The sequence below is a fragment of the Typopeltis vanoorti genome, chromosome 1, assembly GCF_054136105.1.
Source record: "Typopeltis vanoorti isolate ZY-2024b chromosome 1, IOZ_Tvanoo_1.0, whole genome shotgun sequence".
NCBI classification, from domain to species: Eukaryota; Metazoa; Arthropoda; class Arachnida; order Uropygi; family Thelyphonidae; genus Typopeltis; species Typopeltis vanoorti.
In genome coordinates, this window is record NC_143549.1 from 138,341,963 (window position 1) to 138,361,289 (window position 19,327).

The 19,327-nt window shown below is 35.5% G+C and overlaps 1 protein-coding gene across 1 annotated transcript in view; it reads right to left on the bottom strand.

Annotated features, from left to right (window-relative positions):
- LOC150110465 (ubiquitin-conjugating enzyme E2-17 kDa) overlaps positions 1-19,327 on the bottom strand; it is a 158,773-nt gene that overhangs the window by 120,917 nt on the left and 18,529 nt on the right. The window contains exon 2 of the mRNA XM_090399443.1: positions 3,780-3,843. Coding sequence (XP_090255569.1) covers positions 3,780-3,843 — 64 coding nt within the window. The remainder of the gene's footprint in view (positions 1-3,779; positions 3,844-19,327) is intronic.

Consider the following 19,327-nt stretch of genomic DNA (forward strand, 5'->3'; position numbering starts at 1 on the left):
AAGATCACTCCGAACATCTCCGAAATCAGTCAGAAAGAGTTTAAACAACTTTCCAATCTGGCAACTTACAATCAAAAGAAAGCAGAGGAGAACAAAAGGTGTGCTGAACTTGAAACTTAAGATGAAAGACTCATACCAATTCTTTGGGGTTGCCAAACTTCATGCAAGGTCTCAGAGGAGACCTAATAAAAAGGGACTGAAGCAAGCAGAAGGGATCCTGGTTCAAGAATTGCTGTCAGAGAGGAGTTTCCCGCTTCCAGAAAGGAGCTTCTCAGTTCGAGACGTCACTAGAGAGAGAGAGAGAGAGAGACTACTTCTAGGCTGCAGACAAGGTTTCAAATTGCAGAAAGGAAGAGTTCCAATTGCCAGAGAAAAGTTTCCAGGCCAGGTTAATGTCAGACATTCACCAGTGTGTTGCATTTTCATTACAATTTGATGAATCAAACGACTTCACAGATATTGCTCAGTTAATGGTATTTATTCACATGGTATTTAAAGATTATTCAAGTAAAGAAGAACTTTTGAAAATTATACCATTATTGGGAAGGACAAGGGGAGAAGACATTTTTTCAGCATTTGATGAATTTGTGAAACAACACAAATTTCTGCTTTTTAAACTTGTTTCTATTACTACTGATGATGCTCCAGCAATGGTAGGTAATAAATCAGGCTTCATTTCATTATGTAAAAATTATGACAAATATCCATATTTTTAAACGTACCAATGTATTATTCGCCAACAAGTACTGAGCAGTAAAAGATTAAACACAAAAGATCTGGAAAAACGTTTATTGGGATTATAGTGATCAAGTGTATATAATAAACAACTAAGTTATACCAACTAGTTTCACCAAGTAACAACCAAAACACAAAAGATGTTTTGGATGTTACATTTAAAATTGTAAATTCTGTTGGAGGAAAAGCCTTGCAACGGCGGTTATTTAAATTACAGGCAGATGATGATAGGGAAGTTCTGTTGTACAATAATGTTCGCTGGCTCAGCAGAAGTCAATTTTTAGAAAGATTTCTTGTATTTTTATATTAACGATATAAAAAATTTTCTTGATAAAAAAGGAGATATTTATCCACAATTGAGTGATAAAAGATGGTTGTTACACTTATCATTTTTAGTAGATTTCTGTATGAAAGTAAGCAATTTAAATTTAGAGTTACAAGGTAGAGATAAAAATTTAATTGACAAGTTCAATAAAAACTTTCCAACAATACTTTCTTTTATTAAAGAAAAATATGGATTACCAGGAATTTAGACATCTCCCATATTTATAAAAAATTTTTGAATAAAATCAAGAAATGCTTCACTATGATTTAAAAGAATTTATTCATGAAATAGAATTAGCTGAGGAAGAAATAAATTCAAGATTTAAAGATTTTAATAAAACTGAAATGATTGTATCTTTTATCAATAATCCATTTCAAGAAAACTTGAACATCACAGAAATTTCAAATAAAATTAGTGGGCTGGTTGATATAAACCAAGCTGAAGTAGAACTCGAGATAATAAACATTCAGAATAGTTTACATTTAAAATCAATAAACAATGAAGTCATTTGGAAGTATGCACATGAAAAATTCCCAATATTAATTGATATTGCGCGAAAAATTCTGTCGTGTTTCGGATTGACATACTTGTCAGAATCCGCTTTTTCAAATATGACTGTCATAAAAAATCAATTAAGAAACCAAATTACAAATGATCATTTGGATGATTGTCTGCGATTGGCCACTTTTCATATCAACTTGACTATGAAAATAATGCAAGGTCCAAACAATGCCAAATTTCACATTAACTTTTTTTTTTTTTTTTTTTAAAAATCAACCAGCATTTCCTGTAACTGAGTTTGTAATCAATCTGTTGTTTTTTCTAACTTTGGTTTTCCAAAATAGAGAAATAAATATTTTATTCCAATATTCTTTTTTTGTTGTTGTATTAAAATAATTAAAAGTGATAAATAAATTTTTAAATACACAAATAGTTTTTAGTTGTTTATTTTGCATAATCAGATATCAGGTTGGGAGAACGTGATCTATATAAGAGTAGATCGCCGAATAACTTTTTATAGAAAAGTAGTTCGCATAGTAAAAAAGGTTGAACATCACTGTTATATGGTATAGTGAGTCAACATTTCCTCCAACTGAAAGCACCACAGCAAGATAAAGCAGACTGCCAGACAATAAATGGAACCAAACCTGCTGGTAACACATACAGAAAACAAATCAAAATGTTTCTGCAGCTGTTAAACAAAAATGAACCAATGTCTTAAGACCGTGGGTCAGAATGTTACTTTGGAGATATCAGGCTATTTGGTCTCAGAATGTTTACCAGATTGTTGGCAATTTAATGTAGTTGCGCTTCAGGTTGGGCGACTATGAAGCACTGCTGATTCTAAAAATCATATCACAGATTTCCAGTGACTATATAATACTGATTTCTTCCATTTAATCCATGTGAAATATTCAGAGTAGTCAGCCAGTTCTGATTTACCATACAGATAATTTTTGTGCTCAAGGCAGATGTTTGCTGGTCTACCAGTCTGTCAAAAGTAGGCTTAACTGTAGGGCCAAGGAACTAATTTTATACATTCAAGAATGTGCAAAAGGATAAAGTTCATCTTTAGAAAAAAACAGATTAAGTCAGCTAGCTGAATGAGTGCTTTAAAAAGAGCATGGAGATCACATTTGCAGAGAAATTTACCTCTTTTCTGAAGTACCCTTAATATGAAAGATGGGAATGGTTTTGTTATGACCTTGTGTTGGTTACAGGAGGAATGGGGGTTCATGTAGTATTATCTATTTTATAGGGGTTATAGCCATTTGCTATAAAAAGTTTGAAAGGATGCATGAGCTAAGTTTCAAGGGCTGTCATCTGAACAAATTAGCTATAAATCTGTGGATAACTGGAAATTAGGCACAGATTTGCAACGCCATTCTTGAATGTTTGCTTTTTTCAGACGTAATTATTTCTATTTGCCTAACCTATGGTTAGCTGCAGTAAGATGAAAGTGGTAAGGTATAGAATGTGCAGTAATGGATTCTTTACCAATCCACTTCAAGTCCCTATTTCCTCTAAAAATCAAGGCCTTAGCAGTTCTTCCCACAGGTACCTCTAGGCATAAGCAGCAGCAAGCCTCATGTGCCAACATGGAAATACCCTAACATGTTACAATTAGGTTCAGGCAGTGCTATGAAAGAGTTTTACAACCATCTTTGATGAATGGAAGAAATGCTGAATTTGATACAAATGAAACAGCAGTCATAGTAATGCTAATATCCATAAATCCAACCCCCCCCCCCCACCCACACACACAACCATACATGCAAATAATTATTATCTGACACCTCCGGGAAGTCCATAGACTCATCGAGGGAGGGCACCTACTCTATAACTCTCCACCTCTACGACCACCACTCAATCCACCAACTACAATGAACCGCAACTACCTTCATCTACCGCCACTAGCATTTTCACAGACAATCACAAACAACCATGCCATGGAAGGATTTGAACCCGCAGCCTTTTGAATGGAGAGCAAATACACTAACCACTCGGCCAACCAGGCCGCAAAAGTTCCACTAGTCGGCAACTCGAATCGAACTCGCAACGCTCTTTGTTCGGATGGTTTAGTGCTGAGGAGTGCAAACACCACTTCCACTGAGCTACTTTACATTTAAGTAAGCAAATATTAATCATTTATCAAAATAAGCATAAACTGAAGATTTAAATAATTATTCTTGTATATCAAAATTCTAGTTTTACTCACAGTCATCCCCAACGGGTCCTGCTGAACACTGTGCAGGAGGATCTCTCCCAAGATCTTGAAGTTCCTAATGGAAGTTTAAATTGACTTGTTACTTAAGTTTTGTTCAAAAACACATTCCAACTTAATTTTCATATATGACAACAAAAAAACAATAAATACTTTTAACACCCCTAAAATGAATTCCAGAAGAACAAGTATTTCATACTAATGATTTATAAAATACAGTTTTATATAGCTTTGTTATTGTGATAGATGAGATTAATGTACTATAAGTTTATAATCCGAGGATTTCAGATTTCTCATAAGCAAGGAAGTGGTCTTACTCTAGAAGTAAAATTCATCTACCTAAAGACAATCTCAGCCATCCATGCCCAGAGTGAGATTTGAACTTTCAACCTGTTTGCTGCAGAGCAGGTATACTAACCACTCAGCTATCCAGATTAGTTAATTTAAAGATTAACTAAGCTTATTAGAAATAAGTTGACACAATATAAGACCAGTCTTCAAGACCAATAAATTGATTAAAATTTTAAATAAAGTCTTGAAGATGTATAAATAAGGAAAACATACTTGTGCATCTTGATAAGATGCATGATCAAAAACAATTTAAAATTATCAAGCACAGAAAATGAAATAACACAGGAAATAAAGAGGCCAAGTATTTCATTTAAAACAGTCTTACAAGAAGGAATTGCAATCAACTGACAAACAGCAAACCATGAAGTTTGCTGCAAAAAGGTAATTAATGCTATTACAAAAATGGTCTTTTATGCTGAGTAGTGCAAACACCACTTCGACTGAGCTACTTTAAGTAAGCAAATATTAATCATTTATCAAAATAAGCATAAATTGAAGATTGAAATAATTATTCTTGTATATCAAAATTATATAGCAACACCATTATCAGAATGACTGTACTATAGACAATATTGACATTAAATTTTGGTTTTGTTCAGCCATTTTAAAGAATGGAGTTTTAATAGCAAATAATGTCAAATTTTATAATCTTGCCATAAATACTATTACAACTTTTGCAAATCCCTGCACTACCCACAGTTCTGTTAGTAGTGCTGTGCACAGCCAACATTTGCACGTTTATCAGTAGTTATCTGGCTATACAGGTTAGCATGCAGTGGGGAGATTATGAGAACCATGAAGCTGTAATAGCACTTCACAAGGTTGGAACACAACTACCTGTTATTTTCAACAAGCTAAAGACACTAGGGATCAGAAGGATGTTTGTGTATTGGACTATTAATCATTATAATGATACAGAACATTTATTTAACTGCCAAAGAACAGGTCAATGCTGTATTAGAATGCAAAAGCTTGTGATGGCTGTGAAGGTATGCCTCTGCCATATGTTGAGCAAGATGAACATTTCAAAGAGAACAATGTCACTTGTACTAACTGATGACCTGGGGATGAGAGACTATCAATCTACTGGACACTTCCCCTGACACCACAACTTATGCGGCAGTGGATGATAAAATCAAAAGCACTTCTCCAGCATTGAAGATGGATTTGCAGTGACCAATTGCAGCGTTTCAGTTGGTTGTGCACCATCAATATGTGGCTTCAGACTTTGGGCATGCATGAAGGCAAAAAGGAGACATTCTGAACATCGAGTGCTCCTTCTGATCCCGAGTACGTGGTTTGTACGTGCTGAAAGCTGTAAATGATTTACTGATAGATTAAAGGTTTATGCACTGTTCAAGTTGTAATAGTATTTATGGCTAGACTAGGTATTAAATTTCAATAAACACTGTCCATCTGTAAGAGAAAAAATAAATAAAATAAAGTATCTTCAACTCAAGAAGACTAAAAATTCTTCCATTGCACACAAATGTTCTTTAAGTTGTCTGCATGCAGAGTAACCAAAAAAGTAATGCAATTCATATAAGGCAAGATAGATATTTTCTTGCTCATTTCACTCAAAATTCTCAAATCAAATGCACTTGTTACAGGATACTACAAGCTTTGGAAAGATGTGGAAAGCTTGTCATAATATGAAAAACGCATCCTTTCAATCTCAATGTAAACTTTCAAACTGCCAAACCACCTATTCTAAAATCAGGCAGAATGAATGATTCTCAAAAAAAAAAAAAAAGAAAGAAAGAAACTATGTTCAATACCTATAAGTATCATCTACAAGTAATTTCAGTTCTATCTTCTGAAATTCCTGATGGGTTTTTTATAGAGATCAAAGAATGCAATCGGAAAGGTTTTCACAAGATCTCGAAGAAGCAATTTATAGAATGAACAAAGTTTTGATGTAAAGTTGGGGATGAAGCTAGCATTAATCAAAGTCCAGTCTTTGGTTTCTGAATGAAAATAGATAATACACAAAAGATATTCATAGAATGAAACTATGGCAAACTCATTTGGGATGGTCTGGCCTCTTCTACCAAGTGATTAATTCAGCTTCATTACATTATACAACATAATATGAAACTTTGTACATTTAAATGGCTGTTGCTATTCCATCACAATGAGGTTTGACAAATTTACTCTACAAGGAGCTATCAACTATAAAATCTCAACATCAAGTGAGTTTAGTTTTTAAAAAAGTATTTAAAATTTAAATTTTTCAGGAAATGGCGTATACTAAATGGGCGAATAGTTTGACTTCTGTTGAGATTTGTGATACATTGTTTTTCTGGAATATGAGTGTCCTTCAGTGGCTGTTTCTGAAGTTAGTTGTTGTCTAAGTAGTTGAAGCTATAGTGTGCATTTCGGTTACCGAGAAGAATTGGATGCATAATGGTGGAAGAAAAAACGAAGATAACAAATTTTTATTATTTATTCGTGTGTAGAGGCTTAAGTGCTGTAAGGACATCATGTTGGAGGCTTAATGGATTTTTTTTTACAACACTCAAAAAGAATTAAAATAGAATTTAATACTTCCTATATTTCATCCTAGTCACTAGGACATCTACGAGGATTACAAAAACAGTTAATGTAACATACACACAAATAATAAATAATACTGAGCCCAACCACGTGGGCGACACTAAAGTCCTATCTAGTTGGAGTGCCCTCTAAGGGCAGTAGTAGGTGGCCTGGAATGTAAGGTGGGATCTCTGGTGATGAGTGTTTCCCAAATCTTCGGAAGCTTAATACAACCGTATTAATTCAGATTTGGTTGGTTTTTGAGAGCTGCTGCTGCTTCCAAGAAAAGTCTCTATTTCTTGAATTTGCTGTGGTGGAGCATGGTGGTTTTCTTCCAAGATACCCTGTGGGTGGTATCCAAAACATGGTCAGCCAAGCCTGAATGGCCATAGTTGTGTTTGCAGATGTAAGCCTTGTGTTCCTCTAAGCGGATGGATGCTGATCTGCCTGTCTGTCCAAAGTACGCCATCACCATACCCTACATCCATGGCACATCCGAAAAAATAGCCAAGATACTAAAAAAGTACAACCTACACACAGAATATAAGCCCCACCGCAAACTTGATACCTTATCCATTCTACGAAAGATCAGCTCCCTCCTCTCTCTCTGCCTGGAGTTTACAAAGTACCCTGTTCCTGTACTTTGGACAGACAGGCAGATCAGCATCCATCTGCTTAGAGGAACACAAGTCTTACATCTGCAAACACAACTATGGCCATTCAGGCTTGGCTGACTATGTTTTGGATACCACCCACAGGATATCTTGGAAGAAACCACCATGCTCCACCACAGCAAATTCAAGAAATAGAGACTTTTCTTGGAAGCAGCAGCAGCTCTCAAAAACCAACCAAATCTGAATAAATACAGTTGTATTAAGCTTCCGAAGATTTGGGAAACACTCATCACCAGAGGTCCCACCTTGCATTCCAGGCTACCTACTACTGCCCTTAGAGGGCACTCCAACTAGATAGGACTTTAGTGTCACCCACGTGGTTGGGCTCAGTATTGTTTATTATTTATGTGTATGTTACATTAACTGTTTTTGTAATTCCCGTAGATGTCCTAGTGACTAGGACGAAATATAGGAAGTATTAAATTCTATTTTAATTCTTTTTGAGTGTTGTAAAAAATCCATTAAGCCTCCAACATGATTTTCATTATTTAGTTTTATTTTATTTATATTTAGTATACTTAAATGTTTTGTTTGCACTTTTACTTATATAGTTATACTCCCTTATACTTATTGAGCATTTAGTTGTAATAGTTCCTCGACACTATTTTGAATAATGGCGGCAGTGGTAGTTAAAATTACAAATGGCATATCACCAAGTCCTTACCATTTAAGGACTCCATTTTGCATGATATCATACAGGATTTTGTAGCATATGGGACTTGTGGAATGTATGCGACCCGGCAGTTGTATATGTGGCAGGTGAGAGAATGGGAAAATATGTATATGCGCAAAATGCAGGCAATGGGAGGAACTTGGTGAATTAGAGATGACTATAACTGACCTCGTCAAGTCAAAGGTAGGAGATTCTCCATAGATGAGTGGTATGATAGAAGATGAGAGAAATATGAATAAAATAATGAGAGTGGGGAGTAGGAAAAGTTGAAGGATTGTGAAGTTTTCAGAGATGGTCTCAATTGGGAGGATGAATAGCAAATAAGAGTAGCTGACTTAGGAGCTGAAAGAGCAGGCGAAATGTCTAGGGAATGAGATGAGATTAGGCGAATGGAAGAGATAAATGCAAGGCGAATCAGTGAGGGAATGATAGAAGAGGAGAGAATAGGAACAGTAGAAGACAGGGAATGAGAGAGTTTTATGTGAGTGATAGAACAGGAGAGAATGGAAAACAGTAGGAGAGAGGGAATGCGAGGGAGCACTGGAACCAGGGATGGAGTGATGTCAGGAAAGCAGGGGAACACAGAGAAAGTGTTAGGAGAGAGAGAGAGAGAGTGAGGGATGCATGTGAGCAATTGAGAAACAGGGTGGCAAGAGGTTTAATGTATGGGGACTCAATGATCCATGGTGTTCGAGATAGGATGCGCGAGGCATCCTATCTTGAGCACGGAGATGACATCAGGTAAGGCTGAGCCCAATGGAGTCTAGAGGGGATAATGCTGGGTACAGAAACAGTGGCATTTTTATGCTTTATACTAATGCTAGGAGTATATGGAATAAAGAAGAGGAATTGATGGCAGTGATAGCATCAGCCCAGCAAAAGGTTATTGGGATCACTGAGATGTGGTTGACAGAAGAGAATATAATAACAGAAATAGAAGTAGCAGGATATAGCATTTTTCAGCAGGATAGGAAGGGAAAGCGTGGTAGTGGAGTACTGCTCATGATAAGTGACAACTTATGTCCTCTAAGAGTGGAGGCTTTGGAAGGCAGTGACACTAATGACTTTGAAAGCATATGGTGTGAGGAGGTGGGCAAGACAGGATATTTAGTGGGGTGTTGCTACAAACCAAAAAGCACAGAGGGTGGGGACCAGGAGATGTTTAACCAGTTGAGCAATGATTGTTATGAGAGATTTTAACTACAGCAGTATAAATTGTGGAGAGGAAAGATAGTGTGCGTGTTGCCTAGGTATGATAGCGACAAGCAGAAGAGCAGATAATATTAAATAACATAATAGCTAGAATGTGTCAGAAGAGAGGATTGGAATTCTAGAATTCATGAGGGACAAATGTCTTAGATAACATGTAATAGAGGGAACAAGAGTTTTGGATTTGATCATAACATCAGAGGAGTTGATAATAACTGAGATGTCATCTCTCCCACCAGTTGGAGAGAGTGACCACGTGGTTTTGACTTGGAAGATGAATAGACATGCAGGAGTATCAAAGAGACGGAAACATATGTGGAATTATAAGGCAGATGATTAGAATAGTCTTAGACATCAACTTGGGGAAATTTCATGGAGGGAGGTATTGGAAGGCTGGGATATCATTAGTGCTTGGGAAATTGTGAAGGAATATTTGTTAACAGCAATAGTAAGATGTTTAGAAATATATACACATTTGCACAAGAATAATGTTTAATATGACAAATATTTCTGTCTGAATATTACAGACCATCTTCAGTGGTTACATAGGAATAGTTTTAAAAAACAAAGTGGAATACGAACAATTGATCATTCACACATAGCGATATGACTTCACGCAGCTCGTTCTAAGTATTAGAAGAGTAAACATTTTTAAAGTCATAATTAAAAGATATTAATTCAGAAATTCATATAATAATCTCAAATAACATTAAACTAATATAGGAAATTTACAAAAAAAAAAAAAAAAAGAAAAATTAATGTGTTATCCTGATTAAACTTTCCCAAATTTTTGATATAGATATACAGTCATTACGATTCAAGTTAGGACGTTGAAGTAAGGCCTCCACACTTTCTTTAAATAAATGTTCAAATTTGTAGCGACATCTGTGTAGGAGAAATCTTGGACCAAAGGATGTTGTGGCTTGTTTCTAATCCATGCTGAGCTAATCCAGATTTCTCAGGTTTGTTGTGTTGAATTGATGACTGATGCTCTTGAATTCTTTTTTCTATAGAACGTCCAGTTTGTCCAAAGTAGGAAAGATTACAAGGAACTTGATACACACCAGGTAGAGACAAGGTTGAGCATTTATCTTTAGATGAAGGAAACTGGGTGGATAATTTGTTAATAGGTGTATAAGTGGCTGTTAAATCATATGTCTTCAGAATTCTTGAAATTGGTTCTGAAATGTAAGGAATTGGAACTCGACGTATTGAATCTTTGCTGTTCTGTCTTGCATTGTAAGAATCGAAAAGATGTTGTGTACTCTTTTCAGAGAAGCCATTTAGTTTCATATGATGTTTGATAGTCGAAAGTTCTTTCTGTAATAAATGAGAAGTTGGGCAATTAGTTTTGGCTCGTCGGATTAAACATTTTATGATTCCTGTTTTTTTGACAAGGATGATGAGGAGATTCTTTGAGAATATAACGACCTGTGAAAGTTGGTTTTCTGTAAACTGTTGTTGTAAGAATACCAGAAGGTGAACGGATGAGAAGGACATCTAAAAAAGATAACTTGTCTTTTTCAATCTGCATGGTAAACTTTATACGAGGATGTAAAGAAATGATACTGCTTAAAAAGGAAGGTAAGGAGTCTATGTTGCGAGGCCATACAGCAAACATGTCATCTATATATCTAACCCAAAAGGATGGGTGAGGGAATATAGATGAGAACAGGACTTCTTCTAGATGTTTTAAATAAAAGTTGGCAAGAGCAGGAGAGAGTGGATTTCCCATGGCTGTTCCTTCCACTTGGTTGTAAAATTTGTTTTGACATAAGAAATATCCAGAGTGAATTACGAAATCAAATAACTTTATAATATCTTGTGGGAAGATGTCAGCAAGTAATTCTATAGTCTCTTTGAGAGGTACATTTGTATATAAAGATTCTATATCAAAGATAACCATAAGATCTGTAGGTTGTAAAGTGATGTTTTTCAATTTATTTAAGAAATCAGAAGAGTTTTTAAAAAAAAAAAAAAAAAAAAAAAAAAAATGTACAGGAACACCAGTTTATCTTTAATCCATAATCAACTCAGATTATGGATTTTTTTTTTTTTTTTTTTTTTGTAAATTTCCTATGTTAGTTTAATGTTATTTAAGATTATTATATGAATTTCAGAATTAATATCTTTAATTATGACTTTAAAAATGTTTACTCTTTAATACTTAGTGATATGACATCACATGGCTCGTTCTATGTGTGAATGATCAATTGTTCGTATTCCACTTTGTTTTTTAAAACTATTCCCATGTAGCCACTGAAGATGGTCTATAATATTCAGAAAGAAATATTTGGCAAATTAAACATTATTCTTGTGCAAACGTGTATATATTTCTAATCAAGTCACAAGTATCGTTAAAAAATCAAATAGTAAAGATGTATTCGACAAGTGAAGAAGAGAACACAATTTGGAGTAAAGTGGATGACAAACCATAATAAACAGGAACTGCATGCGAAAAAGAGGCAATGGAAAAGATATAAGGAGACAGGTGAAGAGCAGATGCATGAAGAATATAAGACACAGGCCAGGAGAGTGACTAGTATGGTAAGGAAGGCGAAACTGGAATATGAGAAGAGAAAGTCAGAGGAAACTTTTTAGCTATGTGGCCCGTAGGAGGAGAAATGATTATGGAAGAATGACATTGTAGGATAAAACTGGGAATAGAGTGACTGATGCAAAGAACATAGTGGAATTGTTCAATGAACACTTTATTGGAGTATTTCATCTTGGAGGAGTAAATTTTAATAATAGAGGGATAGTGCAGGTTTGAGGTGCAGGAAGAGAGTGTGTCCAAATACTGAGTACTCTGGATGTCAGTAAATCTGTGGGACTGGATGGTATTTTACCACGAGTTTTGAGAGAATGTGCTAAACTAACAGCTCCTTTGACCTGGCTTTTCAATGAAAGTCTGGCTATGGGAAAGGTGCTGAGGGAATGGAAAGAAGGTAAGATAGTGCCATTGCATAAGGACAGAAGCAGACTGGAAAGGTCTAATTATAGGCCAGTTTGTGTGTCATCAGTAGTTGTTAAGATCTTGGAGAAATTAGTGAGGGACCGTATACAGCATTGGGCAGATAAGGGTAATGTTATCTGTGAGAGTCAACATGGATTTGTAAAGGGGCACTCTTGTTTTAGTAAGATGCTAGCCTTTTAGAATAAAGTTACAAGAGCAGTTGATGAGGGAAAAGGCATATACTGTCATTTTCTTGGATTTAGAAAAGGCATTTCACATGGTGCCACATGATAAGCTGATATTTAAGTTGCAGCACATGGGTTTGGATGTCAGGTTGGTCAATAAATTAACAGGATTCAGGATTGGCTGTCCAATAGGTATCAGATTTGTATGTGGTGGGGCAATTTCAAGGAGGCAGAGGGTTACAAGTGGGGTCCACACAGGGACCTATATTGTTTAACCTTTATATCAATGACATAGTCAGTGAATTGCAGGGGGATATTCAGCTGTTTGCAGATGATGTGAAGCTGGGAAAGGTTATTAGTAATAGTGCAGATGTGGTAGCCCAGCAAGAGGATTTAAATAAGCTAGACAGATGGGCAAATGAATGGGAGAGTTTAGTGCAGCAAATGCAAGGTCTTGAGATTTGAGACATATCGATGGGATGCTGCATACTCTATTAGGGGAGATAAGAGATCTGAGGTTGACGATTGATAGAAACCTGAAATTTAGGGGACATATTGCAAAGGATCAGGGTCTTATACAACAGAATGATAACAGAGTTATCATTCCGTTGTATAAGACCCTGATCAGACCACACTTAGACTATGGTTTCAGGACTGTACAATGTTAGTTATGATAATCAGCTGAGAGAATGTGGACTGCAGAGTTTGGTGGATAGAAGAAGAGGTGATATAATTGAGACTTAAACTGTTGAGAGGTGGTTAGAGGGTTGACACTGGGAAGTTCTTTTGCTTGGTTGAACAGCTGGAAGGAGTGATGACAAGGGGCCATCCCTAGAAGTTATGAAAGGAAGCTGTGAGCAAGAGGGCAAGGAGTGGTTTCTTTGCATGGAGGGTGGTTGAACCATGGAATGCATTGCCTGATAGTGATGAGAGAAAGAATGGTCAATGAGTTTAAGGAGTGGTATGATAGACTGTTGCTAGGAGGGACCTCCTGTGATGAGTCTTGACTCCATGGAGGCCTGAATAATAATAATAAAATATTAATTAAATACTTTAATCAATACCTTCCAATAGCATTGACAAAATATTGAAAGGTATTGATTAGCTATTCAATTAATATTTTAGTATAAGTTGTTATTTCCTGAAAAATTTAAAATCATATGATACAACTCACAGGATCTCCTGGAAGAAAACCATCATGTTCCACCATAGCAAATTTAAAAAGGAAAGGCTGTTTTAGAATCTGCAGCAACACTCAGAAATCAACCGAATTTAAATAAATATGGATGCATAAAACTTACCAAAATTTGGGAAACATTAATTGTTAGCGGTCCCACTTTAAACCTATTACTTTATCTACAAGAATTATGATTACTGAACATTGTTTTTTTCTGATTTTGGCTCTATAAATGGTCCACTTACCAAAATAAATGACTCAAGTTTAATGAAAAATTATTATTAACAGAGACCTCTAGGGAGTCAGACTCATCGAAGGAGGCCATATATTACACACACCAGCCATCATACTTATTCTTGAATTCATTCACAATGCTTGCACTCAAGATCCAATGGCAATCCATTCCAATCATGCACCACCCTCTGAGAAAAAAATCTAGCCCTCCCACCCTCCTTGGCAGCCTTCATTCTCAGCTTCCAAGGATGCCCTCTAGTTCTTTCCACACCCTCCATAAATTGAAATCTTGTATGATCCTTTCAGAAGTTTGTAAGTCTCAATCATATCACCCCTCTTTCTTCTGTTTGCTAGTGTCTGCAGTTACAAATTCTCAATCTGTCTTCATAATCAGTATTCCACAATCCTGATATTTTTAAAACTCTCCTTTGTACTCTCTCCAATATATCAGAATCACAATGGAAATCAGCCCTGCACACAACAGTCCAAGTGAGGTTTTATGAAGGCCTTATAAAGAGGCAAAATAACATCTTTACATGTGAATGTTTGTTTCAGCATTGCAATTATCTTTTGAGTTGTATTTGCAATCTTTGCCACATGGCCCATAAACTTCAACTTCTTATCTATTAACACTCCAAGATCCCTAGCCTCATCAGCTTCTTCTAACCTAATCCCACCAATATAATACGACATTGGATATCTAATCATGCCGAAATAAATGACTTTACAATTTACTGACATTGAACTTACACCCATTTTCCCCATGCCCACAATTCCAGCATATTCAAATCATTCTGCAAGTACTGCATATCAGCATCATTCCTGATTACCCTACCTATCTTTGCATCATCAGCAAATAGCTGTATGTCACTTATCAAATCCTTCCCAATATCATTAATATACAGATTGAATAACAGTGAACCAAGCACTGATCCTTGTAGTACACCACTTTTTTTTAATCTTTGTACTGATTATGGGCAGTACTACGCTTGCATCACGTCCAGACTTGATATAGGCCTAAGCCTTTACAAGTGTTTTACCCTATGCCTGTTCTAGTTATCATTGTAGCCATTCTCTGGTGGCAATGCCATGCCACCAGTGTGCCATGTAGAGCCCTCAAGGAAAGAACTTTTATATCCTTCTGTGTAAATCCAAGCTGTTTTAAGTCCTTTATTCTTTAAAGTCTCTGTTCTACCTCTTAAACATGTTTGCTTAAATCACTTGAAACAGTAAGGAAATTTCTAACTCTAATCCAATAATCTGAACCTCTGATCAGACCATCTGAAGTAAGCACAATAGTTGCAATAAAAGATTTTTGTATTTATCAAATATTTACTTCACGTGCTTTTCTACATGTTGGGTTTCCGATTGCTTTTTCCACTCAAGTACTGATATTTAATGACCGTAATCCTTACTGTTTTCTACTACTGCTGTTAAATGAAACAAATAGCAACAATCTCAAAGTAATGACTAGACATTCAGCATATCATTATCCTTAGTTTTTACATCACCTTTTCATCCAATTACTTTTTCCTCCGTTTTTCAGTTTTTTTTATTTTAAATCCCTCATCCCCCAAACATTTTGTTGTCTTCATAATATTTATCTTCTATATTCTTGCCAAAGTCTACCCAGCTTAAAAAAAAAAAAATCTGTGTCTAAGAGCACTACAATCCTTAGTATAATTATGATACTTCTCCAGGAATGCCTTAACTTCAGTGCACCACGAAATCTGGACATTCTATAACTGCAAACAATTAACCAGATGCCTCCCCAGTTGGATCAAACTGTTTTCTTCAGATTCAACCACCGAGTCTCCAAGTGCTGGTTTTTGTTATTAAACTTGTTAATAGCTTGTACATTTGAATCTATGAGAATGGATTGTCTGTGAAAATACTAGTGTTGGTTGAGGGCAGTATATGGCATTGGTGTAGATGATGCAATAGAGGCAGATAGTTGCAGAGTGGGTGTCCTCCTTGATGAGTTCTTGGAGGTGTCACATAATATTTTGCTTTTCAGCATGGTGTTAATTTTTTCTCTCCAAACTAATGATCACTTCATTTCAAATAATATGCCTTGTACATGAAACCTCGCTTAATGCAATTAATCCATCAATTAATGCACACTAAGCAAATACAATAAATAATAGGAATAATTATAATTCATCCATCAGAGTAAATTTGGGGAAAAAAATTGCAGTATAAGCTACATTAGACTATAAAATCAAAGTTAATAAAAATCATTGCTTAAATTTTTATTTAATGTCTAAACATTTGAGCTTTTTTTTTTCCAAAAAAATTAACTAAAGATGTTTAAATCATGCTCAACTTTTTCATCTTGTCATGCAATTTGCGATTGCTATGGACACTTTAATCAAGATTTCGGCAGACTTCCAAGCTTCGTTCCATATCAGGATCAGCAAACAAAATTTCCTTGACATACTCAATGTGATTGAAAACTAGCCCAAGTTCTTTTGCAGTTAGCTTCTTAGTCATAACATTCTCTTCTTATTCGCACTCCTTATCTTCTTCTTCATATGCACACTGTTCTTCTAGTTGAAGGAGATCATTCTTGCTTAACTGTTTTGAATGGGAATCGAGCAAGTTTTTCACACTCATTATCCAGTTCAAGTTCTTTTCCGATTTCTTCAGTAATGTTAGATCTTGGATTTTGCACATGATAAACTAACATAGGCTTGAGTTTAAAGCCTATGAATTGCTTCCTAATAAAAGCATAAAAATGAAAGACGATCATCAGATACTTTCTATCCTGGTTGAGATGCTTCAGTTTTAGCTAAGAAAGCTTCTGTTGGCATGCGCTTCGAAAAGAGACCAGTTTCGTCGACGTTTAATATTTGCCAATCATCATAATCACCCTCCTGAATTATCCTTTGCAATGCTTCAGGAAACGTGGCCACAGAACCTTTATCAGCACTAGAAGATTCCCCAGTTATTCTTACATTATGCAGTCCAGTTCGATTTTTAAAATGGTCCAACCATTCTAAACTCTCAGTAAAGCTTTCACATTCCTCTTGAAATTTGATCTCTTCAATGAAGTAAAAATATTGAGAGCTTTTGTCTGAATATTCCCTGTACTAAGTATTCTTTTTTGGTTATAATCCTCAATCCAGAGTGATAAAAGACACTCCATCTTGATCATTAAATGGCTTCTATTTCAGGTGATCTGCATGCTTAAAGAACCAGTAACAACTTTCCTTGTTCTTTGCTCTTATTTAATATAGTCCAAACTGCAGACTCGCTGTATCCCAAGTCTCGCATAGTCATTGTATTACTAGAGGCAAAAAATTTCACGTAACGTAAAAAAATCATGTTAACCGATTAATCACTCGCTTAAAGCAGGAAATGGTAATCATTTCACTCAATTGCGCTAACTGATTATCGTGCATATCAAATTCACGTTAAGTGAGGTTTTCCCTGTATACTATTTTTCTAATCGGTGTGCAACTATCATACTCATCTACAAAATTTCACTATTACCTATCAATCAACAGATGTCACTATCAGATATTAAAACTCATCATGGAATTCTGCTATACATCCTAATGCTATACATCCTAAATACCAAGGTCAATTCATCTCCTGCCAGAGCAGAGTTAATGCCATATATAATTATGAAATACTTTACCCATAATATTAATAAACAGCAACTTAAAATTTGTTAAGGACTAAATAATGAAATTTACTAAAACTCAACTGCATCCAGGAACAATTTTTACAATGACAAGGTGAAATTTAATAGTTGCTTCTGCATCCTGAACTCATCAATAGCTGTAGCAGATATTACGTGCTCAAGAATAAATGACCTCCATAAATTAAGGTTATTGAGACCAAACTGCCTCCACAGCTCAGCTGAAAAAAATTGGGAAGACCTGGGTTCCATCTAGAACAAGAAACTAGGAAATTGTGAATTTTTTTTTTTTTTAAATAAATACGAGAAGCTGGAAATCTATATCGTAATTATTACTGCAGATGGGCTAAAGATCCAGAAATGCCACTCAAGAGACAAAATGTTTAACTCTTCCTAGTTACTTCAGGCATCTAAATCAAGATTCACAGCCTCACACCAAGAACTAACATTACTTTACTTGAGCAACTAACCACTTAGCTATTCAAGCTAGTGCATTATATAAAGATAACATTTTTCTTTCAGAAACAAAAGCCACAGAATATTATGCAAGTGATAGACATAACAGCATCAACTGCTCATAATTCTGTTTTGGAATTCCAATTTTCAAACAAATAGCAATGAAAGATTCATTTGCAGTTCTGGTTGTCTTACTAAAACAGAAAATTGTTAGTCAATACTGCCTTGTTCCACCATTACCAGTCTAGCATTCTTTAGATTTTGCTCCCAATTTCTCTTGAAAGCTTAGTTTTCTGCATTCTCAGATCCATCTTCCTCAAGGGTCTTCAATGTTTACAGTTCAAACTGACTTACCGTCAATTCCAATTTAATCAAACACCAGTTAGAGAGACAGGTAAGTTTTTGTAGTAGGAAAGATTAGCAATTTTGATGAAAAATGGGCATCAGGTCAAAATTCAAGATTCTGCTTATAGGTTTGAAAATGATAAATATGAGATTGGAGCCCTGAATTCTATTGCATTCTTGGGCGGAAGAGTTCTACTGAGTATAAGAAATGTTGTAGCCATTTGATTTCATTAAATGGCTCAAAAAGGCCCCTGTTGTAGAGATGAAGGCAAAACAAGTTATGGAGTTTATATTCCCATGGCTTGTAGTATTCATGATTTTAAATTAATACAAAAAACATTAAAACAATTTAATAAATTGTTGAGAATTTGTATGATAATGTTGTGCACCTGTGTTCATCCAGTTTGGAATTATCAAGAATGTTTGCGTAAGTAAGGCACTAGATAAGAACAAATCTACAAGTTGTTTAACTGTGCCATGCAAACTACAAAGAAGAGCATACAAAAAAGCATGCTGAACATGAATCTGCTAGGAATATAAGAAACAAAAAAAGGTGTAGATTTTGTTGCTATGGTCAATATGTTGGAACTTTAGATTATAAGCATTAGTGAGACCTAGCTATCAGAAGTAGACATACTAACTGGTATCGAGTGTAAAGAAAAGGATGAGGAAAAGTCATACACCTCAACTAATACAGTTAGAGTTGACCTATGACTAATATTAGTGACAAGGTTTCATGTAGCAGTCAGTTTGAAGCCATCTTGTGTGAGGTCAAGTGTAACAAGATCAAATATATAGTGAGTGTTGTTAAAGGCCTAGTGCATCTGTGCTAGTGACAAAGAAATGCATTACCAAATAAAGATGGGTGCAAAACAAGCAATCATAATGTGGAACTATTTTTTTAATTTTTTTTTATCTGATCCACACAACAAAGGTCACAAGACCTAAAGCACACTGATGCTGTGTGTGGGTAAGAGGAATAGGTGGAGAAATCTGTTCACATTTTGCTTGAACAGCTGAAGGTTGTAGGCAGAGTAGAGGAGACTGTTTCACAGGACAAAAGTAGAGGATGAAGTAAAGTTGGTTCGGTGAGTTTCGAGA